At 41.2% G+C, this 10207-nt stretch overlaps 1 protein-coding gene across 2 annotated transcripts in view; it reads right to left on the bottom strand.

Annotated features, from left to right (window-relative positions):
* Nucleotides 1-326: 326 nt before the first annotated feature.
* MB21D2 (Mab-21 domain containing 2) overlaps nucleotides 327-10207 on the bottom strand; it is a 127072-nt gene continuing 117191 nt past the window's right edge. The window contains exon 2 of one of the 2 annotated variants that reach the window (XM_019631021.1): nucleotides 327-3150. In XM_019631021.1, the coding sequence (XP_019486566.1) occupies nucleotides 1886-3150 (1265 nt within the window). In that variant the 3' untranslated portion in view covers nucleotides 327-1885. The remainder of the gene's footprint in view (nucleotides 3151-10207) is intronic. The other variant, XM_019631022.1, reaches the window with a different exon arrangement.

Here is a 10207-nt window from a genome sequence, read left to right as displayed (position 1 = left end):
CTGGCCCACACCAATTGGAGTGCAGTCTGGAGCTGGGGGTGAAGTCATTTCCCAAGAAGGAAATGGATTACGTGGAGGGTAGGTAGATACTAGTAGGAGAACTGGGGAAAGGGAAGAAAGATTACTGGGTATTCACTACATGAACATCTGGCCTCAAAGACAACAGCAGCTCCCAATTTTACTGAAAATTACTGTTGGTATTACTAGTAAGAAAATCATTTCCAGCTTACAAACTAACAATAGCAACAACAAAAAAATTCCAAGGCCAGTATATTTCTTTTATTATTATTAGTGTGTGTGTGTGTGTGTGTGTGTGTGTGTGTGTGTGTGTGTTTGACTGGAAATGGTTGAATGAGTTCATTTTCATTTATAAGCATTACATTAATTCCCATGCAAAAACCCAAGACCACATATGCCTGATTTCAATTGGCCCAAAGAGAACCTGTAAGTCGGGACATTTGAGATCAAAACCAAAATGTTGCTTGACCTTTCCAATAGCAGACATCATTGTCATCCTTTGAGAGATCAGCAGGCTCCCTGACCTCTCAACCACCAGTTTGCCACGAGTCCATACCAAAACAAGGAGCTAATGCCTTGTGGCACCAAAACCTGGCAAGTAATTTCATTCATGAAGATAGGCTACCTTGACACCAAGGCTGCCACGCCACAGACACGTCCTGGCTCCTGCTCTGCAGCAAAACATGCTTTTGAACAGGCATGGTATCATCTATTTGGGGATTATAAATTCTTCCTGCCAGTTTTCCTTAAAACTCTCAGATGCAAAGAGACTTTACAAAACAGCTTACCTTTCTAACCCCAAAAGAAAGCCATACAAAGACACCTATTCTATCAAGTATATATTTTCCCCAGCTTCAGGTAAAGTCACTTAGCAGGTATAAAGCTTTAAAAACTTCTCTCAGTAACACAGGAACCAGGAATATCAAAGAGGGCACAACAGGACCCCACGATTAAAGCAGAACTAAACAAACAGAAGACTCATTCTACTGATTGAGAGAAATAGGCTAAATGAAAAAAAAACTGACAGCATTTCAACAGTGGATGTCAATTTATATTGAAACACACACATTGGAACTCTGACAATGGCAAAGATTTCAGTAGTGCAAATAACAATTATAATGGTATGTTCTTTAACAGGATTTAAATAAGGCTTCAAATAATTACACACACTAAAACTACCATTTGGAAACCTTAATTCTGTTTAGAAAGTTATCAAACCCTCCAAACCATCCAAAGTTCTGATTTGAGGACAATTACATTCAATGAAGATGCTTCAAACACAATTTGTAGCATTATCACTTTCCGAGTCTACATTGTTTGGTGGAGAGGGGAGAACTACCTTGGCCGCTGGTCAAAAGAATTCAATCCAGCTAACACACCAGGTAGTTCCCAGGTTCAGATGGTTCTCACGTATCTGTAGTGATGAAAGCTCATTTAAAAAAAAAACAAAAAAATGACAAAACCAAAAAAATAATCTTCATGTGTCAGAAAGAGTTTTGTTTCCCCATCCCTAGTAACAAATTTGCGCAAAGTATGAAACAGAAAAAAGCAAGAGAATTGATGGGCATTTTCACCTATGGCTCACATTCTCCTTAAAACAAAACAAAACAAAAACCAAACTATGTGACAATAACTACAAAAAGTAAACAACAAAACCAGAGGCAGAATATGAAATAGTAATATACTGTTTCAGAGCCTGCACCATCCTCCAGAAACAGGAGACTTAAAATGTGTTCTTAACAGATCCAATCCAGGCTGGATATATTTAAAAAAAAAAAAAAAAAAAAGGAAAGACAGCATCACAAACCACACAACACATTGAGAGTTTTACAATCAGGAAAAAAAAAAAAAAAGGGCAGTAAAATGCTCAGAAAAATTTATCATCAATTCTGAAATGGGGCCTTGTGACATCATCAGGGTTAATAAACACAGAGATGGACTTCCCCGGGTTCTCAGTCACTAGCTGCTGCAGTTTTTTGGCCAAACGGTCATCTGGCTGGTTGGGGTCCCCCCCGTCGGACTGCGGGGAGGGGATGCTGGTGGTGCTGCCTCGCCTCTGGAGCTCCAGGGTCAGCCGGTTGGCTGCCTTGACGTGCTCGATGGCGGTGCGCAAGTGCTCGGCGGGGTCCGAGCGGACAGAGGACAGCTTCCGCGCGTGCAGCATGACCGTCTCCTCTGAGAGGTGCTCCAACATGTTGCACTGAGGGATGAAATAATTGGGGCACATCTTGTTGACCAGACAGTGTTGCAGATCATCGATGAGGCCCAGCAAAAAGTGGGCTGCATAGTCTTCTTGAGCCAGGTAGTTGGCGGGAAGTCTGTCGCAGGCCCAGAGCATCATGCTCCGCAGGTGATAGGGGCTGATAGCCTTGGGCCGGGACAGGAGTTTAATGATGATGGCTTTGCAGGCCTGGTAGGCCTGCATGAGGCTGCTGGAGATACATTTCTTCAGCTGCACCTCACTCCGGGCGAAGGACAGCCGCCATTCATTGTCCTTCTTGCCTTTGAAGGAGCAAGCAGGCACCAGGTAAAACCCACTGATGACCTCTTCCTCGGTGATCTTCCCATCCCAAAAGTGGTTCTCCATGAGCCAGCTCTGGGCCACTGCCGGCCAACCTTTGAAAGACACCACAGGGACAATATCGTACAACATGCGACTGCTCCCGACGCCCAGAATGATGGAGATGAGGGTCCCATTCTTTTCTACCTTCTCCACCTTTGGCATCCCTCGCTGGGGTTTCTTCTGTATCTCTGACAGGACGATGCTGATGGAGTCGTAGAACCAGTCGGCCACTTTGGTTGGGGAGAAGAAGTAGTTGGTGGCACCATTGATGTGATCTACGATGGTACAGCAGTCTTTCCATTTACTGATCGTACCCTCATCGAAGAGCCGAAGGCTCAGCCAAGAGTGGCACAAGGCTGAGTGGCGCATATCAAGTGTCACGGGCTGATTACGGTCATGCAGCTTAAGCGCTGGCACCAGAAGGGTGAAGTCCATATCGTAGTCTGTGCCCCGGGCATAGGCATTGAGCTCATCTAAGTCCAGGTCCACCACACCCTCCCGGACTCCTCCAGAGAGCAGCAGGTACTCATTAGCCACTGGGAGTTTTTGGTCCAGCTTTTGCACCATTCCTAGAAACAGAAAGAGAAAGCACCGTTACAGGAAGCACAGACACAAGAGTCTTAGGCATCAACATAGAACGTGCTGAGCTTCCAAAACCACTATATATGATCAGTACAAAACCAGATCTTACACTCCAGCACAGACCCAGCCAACAGCAGTTAATTCTTTCTCTGCAGGGCTACAATCCATCCTTTCTCAAGTGGGAGAATTATGACAGAGTTTTCTCTCATAGTAATGGCAGTATCATTTTCAATCAAAAACCAGGGCTCCTCTTCCACCCGTCATCACCTTGGTGAGTGGGACTGCCATCCACTCAGTCACCCAGGCTGAAAACCTCAGTGAACTTCAACCCTCCCTTCCCTGCTGTCCATCTCGGCTGCAATTACATGAAGCCAGGCTCTTCTGTCTCCTGCCAAAGCAGCCTCCTGCCCCTTGGTGCTCCCTGCTTAAAACCTTTCTGTATACTGGCCATTCTCAATGTGGGCTGTGGATAATGAAAGTGGGACACTTTCATGAGGCAGTGAGGTCATAATTCTTTTCAGAATACTACTAATGCACCGTCTGACTTTTTTCACTGGATTGACACTTGAACCAATGGTACAAAAGCAATGGAGGGCAAAACTGTTGATGCCTTAGCAATTTTGTCAGGACAGTGGCACCAAACTGCACTAGCAGTCAGTCATTGGCTCCATTAGTACTGATATGCAGTAGAATTATTATAAGAAAAAAAAATCCAGTTTCACTTAAGAAAACCCTTAATAGAAAAAAAAGGGGGGTAGGGGGGATAGTTCTATTAAATCATAACTCTTGAGCCACCTTTCTTATATTCTGTTTGATGAAAATACGAACTAGCCATAAAGGAGTTCCTCTTCATGTTGAAATACAAAACCTGTCTTTAAGAAAAGCACTCATGTGACCCTTTTGAGTTGTGGGCTAAATTAGCTGCCTTGTTCCCAGAGTAACATTTTTACTTTCAAGAACAACTGATAAAATATGGATATTCAGACTTGGGAATTTGTTAGACATTTTTGTAAAACATGACTGCAATGAGCCTGTCTTCATGAAAACAAATGATATATTTATTGGCAATGAAAAAAACTGGAGCTTTCAAGAAAAAAATAAATTTTAGGACACTCATGTCCTGCACCATGAGCTTAACATCTTCCCAAGTTGTATACTTTTCTGATGACATTGATGATAAATATAACAAACGTGATTTTTTTATGATACTGTGAGCTCTTTGAGAGTCTCAAATATGTATTGAGCAGCCATGGGGTCTGCACCCAGTCGGCACACAACTGAAGCTATGACTGAATGACAAAGGGATAGATGGAATTAGCAAGGCTTAAACATGAAGTGCTAAATAAAGGCTAGACATAAATGACTGGTCTATGAACAACATACAAATTTACCCTCCCTGCCTCCTTTTTAATGATATGTTCACTTGTGCTTCATTATCTGACAAACTACCAGCATCTCTCTCTGTAACTTATTTACCAACGTTTCCCCAAAGATAGCAAAGAACTACCACAAACCACAATTCCATTATTCATTGTAATTACCTAATCAACACGGTTTGTTATTCATAGAACAATCCCAACGCAAATAAATAAACCACGTAGATGTGTTTATGCTACCACTATATTTCAGAACTTAACTCTCATTTATAAAAGTGTGCTCTTTTTTACTCTTTCAACTCCTATTTTTCAAAACACATTAGCCATGAAAAAGTCTTTTATTTAGTATCATTTCCTTCCATACAGACTGAAATATAGAGCAAGCTATTACTTTATTTTTAAAGCCATCAATAAGTTATCCAACGTTAAAGAGTAAACGATTTATCAAAAAGAAAATCTAGTGTACCTGATTTTGGGGGCTGTTTTTCAGACAAACTGTGCTGTGAGGTGACACAGCACAGATCACTCTTCTTGTCTCCATGGCTAGGAGAACTGTCAGCCCAATCCCTTAAGGACTGTCTCAGCTGCAAAGAGCCACCTCAAACCAAGGTCATGTCCTGTGGTTGGGGTGCGGGTGGAGGGTGTACATCCAATAATTGACCAATGTAGGAGTGCCCCTGTTCAGGATACTTTGGAATCATGTGAACCCAGAGTTCCCAGAGGGGCCAGCTGAGGCTGACACCGGGCCTGCTGGGAAACCCACCTTCTCCCTCTGCCTGATTCTGCTTCCCACCCCCCCTCCCTTCCACAGGTGCTGATCCCCAGGGTGCTTCTTAGTAAACATCCTAACTCCATTCCAGGGGCTGCTTTCTGCGGAACCCAGCCTAGGACAAGAACACATCACCCAAGAAAAATAGCCGTCACTACAAATCAGCGTGGGGAATTTGTTTTCATTTTAACAACTGTTTTTCGGAAGCCAAAATTAGCAATCAGGATTTAAAATTACATAAACACCAGGACAACCTCTCAACTGTCATCACGTTTCAGTATTCACCTCATCTTCACAATGTCACAGATGCTGTCACCCTGAGGTGCAGCTTCACTATAGAAGGGTAAGACTGCCTTCTCAGAAGCCAGAGTAGGTTGTGAAAATCATTTTCGTTCTTTTATAGACTTGCATGGAGGTACACTTACTTTAAAAGAGAAACATTTGATCATGGAATAATTTACTCATTATTTCCAATAGTCTAGCCCTGGAGTGCCATAATCATAAACGGTTGGTAAGTAAGATCTGACTTGATTAGAAGTGGTATTGTTATTTGGGTATGACATTGTTGTCCCTTCTTAGGCATAAATAACTCAATAATCTATACATCCTTTTGCATAGATAGGATCAAACTGGCTCTGAGCACTGGCTGGAACCTGTTACTACAGTCAGAATAACTTGTGTATTAACAGGCTGGAGGCAGTCTGTTTACAAGCGTGCCTCTGAATTTTGCCTTAGATTGTCACAGTTTTGTTTGGATAGTCAAAGGTGGCCAAAAGCTAAAACTCCCTTCTGCCCTCTGCTGGATTAAAGAGTTTATAACGAGTTCTCACTTGTTACACTCTACACTAGATTATTGCTCTTTCCTTCCAATTGCTGGGTGGGCACTGAGTTAAAATGCTGGCCCTTCTTTCAGAGGAGCTACATCAAGCATTTGGCAAAATGCGAATATTCAGGAGTTAGGGTAATTTTGGACACTTCTTATTCCTTTAAAGTGAGGGTAATTTTTGGATAGTTCCTATTCCTTTGTTGCAGAGAACATGTCAGCAGCCAAGAGAATATGGCCGAGGCTCATTTGCTAAGCTCCTAGAAGTTAGAAAGAGTCCCTAAAGCCACATTGCTCTGGAACCTAATCCCTTGTGACATCCACATTAACATTTAGCCTGCCAGAGCCCATTAGTCTGCAGTTTTACAAATGATTTGGTAACACAAACTGGAGCCTTCCCTAGCATGACAAACTCAAATGCCCTCCTTGAAAACTTCCCTGGGCTAAGTTTAAGTGAAAATGAGCTGACATCAGCTACCATAGCAGATGGGTTGCCATGCAACTAAAACATAGCTAGGGGCTGAAAGGGAAAAAGAGGAGGAAAAAAACTCAATTGTACACTTTGGCTGTAGGCATCAGTTCCAACAAGTGCCACCCCTGAATTGACCCAAGGATTGTTGTGTAATTTCAGAAAGATAAGAGCCAATGATTCTGGCTGTTTAGCTATTAGTAAATTATCCGACACCATGAGTGGGAACAAAAGGAAGATGCACACGTACTACTGAGCTTGTCAGCAAAGAAAAGGAGGGATGGAGAAAGGGCTGATCCCTGTGAGTGGGTCTCTTCTTTTCATGGAAGCATTGGTGTATGTCTGCTCTTAAAACACAAAGTACATCTGCCTCAATTCCTGTACCCGATTCCTTGATTTCAGTTTATTTCATAGTTTCTACTTAAGTAGACCTTAGTATTTCTGGGGCCTTGAATTGAAGTAATGAGTTCCATGTCACCCACTGAGTTCTTTGATGATTATCTTTAGAATATCAAGTACAAAATGGGACTCTGTCCCTGACTCCCTTATATTCGTCAATAAAACTTTATCACATTCCATTGAATTCAAATTACTAACCTCAATCAATCAAACACAGAATGCTAGATTAATAACAGAGCGCAAGAACTAAGTATTATTTGAACTCAGGTAAGTGGTTTGATAAATACTAAGTAGATCAGTGAAATTCGTACTTGTACAGATGCCTTAAAACAAAATAAGAGGAAAAAAAAAACTCTTACCTATGTTGATGGGAGAAAGCGCTATCAAAGAGGTAAAACTTTTATGTCTTATAATTAAAGCTACAGAACTAGATAATTTTTATCTGTCTCTATATCTTTGACTATATACATAAAAAAGATTCTATGTAGATAAAAAACACCTGAATATCTCAATATTTGCTTTTTCATAAAAATGTGTCATCTCTTTTGCCCCAATTCATGTGGCACACCAGTACGAGTGCCTTATTATGGCAATGATTCTTAACGGTAGGAGGGGTACAGAAGGGACAGTGCTGACACAGTCCTTCTGTGATTCCGATACATCCCCTAGGGCAGCAGTCTCCTTGGCTGTTAATAAACAGTATAAAACCTTCCGATAAAAACAGTATGATTTATGCTTCATAGGAGTAAATATTTTTGCCAAGCTTACTTGACATTCTAAGAAACATTCTGAGGAGGAGGCATGGCCACCATCTTCCAAAAATGTTACCCATCTATGGGATTTTTAATGATCCCCGTTTTGGGAAGATTTTAACATTTCCCTCATTCATGGCCAGGAATCATATATATGAATTCCCTCATTTTATAGGTGACAAAGGCTGAAATGCAAAGAGGAGCAATAACTCACTCAAGGTCATAACCTACTGACAGATTAACAACACTGTCTTACTCCCGTATTTGTGGCGAAGGTCAGAATGGCACGGACATAGTGTCCTCCCTCTGACATAATGACCTCATTTGCCACAAACACAGAATGGCTTGGAAAGGAAGTAGCAGAGGTCTCAAGGCTAAGTGCCAGCCCTGCGCTTTCCGTGGTCAAAGTATCCGTGTGACCTTGGAAAAGCATCAGAATATGTCTGCCATCCACAGTTGTCGTTAGGAAGAACAGACCTACTCCGACTTGCAAGAAGCTGTTAGTCCTGTATTCCCAAAGAAATATACTATTATATACAGGAAATACAGAAGACACGAACAGAACTTCCCAACTTTCCAATAATCTACACAGTGATCATTATGTTTTATAAATCAAAGAATCTGTTTTATTTGGCATAATTTCTGAGATAACTGCATGTAATTTTATTAAAATCTTTTAGAAAACTGTTTAATTCATGTATGGTAATGATCTGGTGAGCAAATAAAATGCATATACATACATACACATACAGTATACACATACATGCATACATACATACATACATACATACATACATAGGGTGCCAAAAAAAGTATACACATTTTAACAAAGGAAAAAACTATTAAAATTTTAATACAATGAATGATGCTAGCATTCATTTGATTAACACCAAATTTTGAGCGAACATCATACTATACATTGCTACCATAATTCAATTCAACTTTGAAAATTAATACATAAATAACATCTTTTAAAATGTGTGCATTTTTGGCACCCCCAGTATGTATATTAATAGAACTGATTCAAAAGATACCTCCCCAAGAAGTCTCCCTTGCTCTTTTGCCGTTTTCACACTAACATAAGATAGCTTTGGGTTTCAATCCTGAGTTTGTCATTTACTACTTAAGAAAACCTGGCACATTATTTACCCTCTGAGCTTGCAATTGCTCATCTATTTAAAACAAACAAAATACCTAGAAAACTTCCCTTTTAGGGTAGATATGAAATGTCTGGGCACATAGTAGATATTTCGTTCATTTTCCCCATATGTTCTTCCTTTTCTCTACCACCTATAAAACTGGATTAGCAAACAATACCTATTCCCCGGAGTTGTCTTGAAGATTTAACTGAACAAGATAATCTAGGTAAATCCTCTAGCACATGTAAGGCACACAAAACCTGTTAGGTGAAGGGAAATGAGTGGACCGTTCTCTCCCCTAGCCATCCCGACTGCTCCTAGCGCGGGCGTGCCTGCTCTGGTGGGTACCACCATGGGGCACGGCACACAGCTTGCCAACAGAGGGTGGATTCCAGCCCTTCTGGTTCCCTCAGAACAACTGCTCCGTGGAATGAACCGCCTGCACACCTCTGTACAGGGTCTTCATCTGAATTCTTACACCAGCACTTTCTGCACCCATTATCACAGTGGACTCTATTCATGACTTATTTCCCCTCCTAAATGATGAGTATTAAGCATTTGGCACAGTAACCAGCAAAGAGAGTCAGCAAATGAAAGATACTATCACAGTCAATCCTCTATTTTATTACCACTGTAGCTAACACAGACCTTGGGGTTAGAAGGCAACTACCTGTTGAATGTATTGCTTGTTTCAGTCAACCTAAATTCCTCATAACCCATAAGCTGGAGATCATGAAACTTGCTACATGGTATAATAAGAAACATTGTCAGCATATGTCTATAAAATCATTTATTAATAATCCAAAACTCAGGTTGAGGGGGGAAAAAAAACCCCTCTCCAATTTATCATTATTTTTCTTTCTTCAAAATAAAAACTAAAGTTCTACTTTATCAAATTCTACTAAGCTATTATGAACAGAATGAATATGAGTTAGGCCTGGATTCAAGTATGATTCATCCATGAGCAACATAATGAACCACTCTGGGCTTCAGTATCCTTAAAAGAAGTTGCAGAATAACAACTAAAAGTTGTTGGGAGTCGCCACAAAATGAAACAAGAAAATGCACACCAGATTACTTAGAGTGTGGTCTGGGGCTTGCTTACTTGGCCGTCAGTACATGGAGGGTTCTGGGCATGCGCACACACGTTATTGGTATCCTTTCCCACCTACTAAGTCTTGCCCCTTCTGTTCCATATAGTTCTTAGAAGCATTTAAAAACTCATGGTTTCTGCCAATCAAAACGTACTGTCAAAGGGCCGGCCGAGTGGCTCAGTTGGTTAAGAGCTCGCTCAAGAGTTTGAGCTCTGAGCAACAG

This window comes from Hipposideros armiger, unplaced genomic scaffold (assembly GCF_001890085.2).
Source record: "Hipposideros armiger isolate ML-2016 unplaced genomic scaffold, ASM189008v1 scaffold_971, whole genome shotgun sequence".
Classification (NCBI taxonomy): domain Eukaryota; kingdom Metazoa; phylum Chordata; class Mammalia; order Chiroptera; family Hipposideridae; genus Hipposideros; species Hipposideros armiger.
The sequence above is the reverse complement of the archived record's forward strand: the minus strand, read 5'-3'. Positions and strand labels throughout refer to the sequence as shown.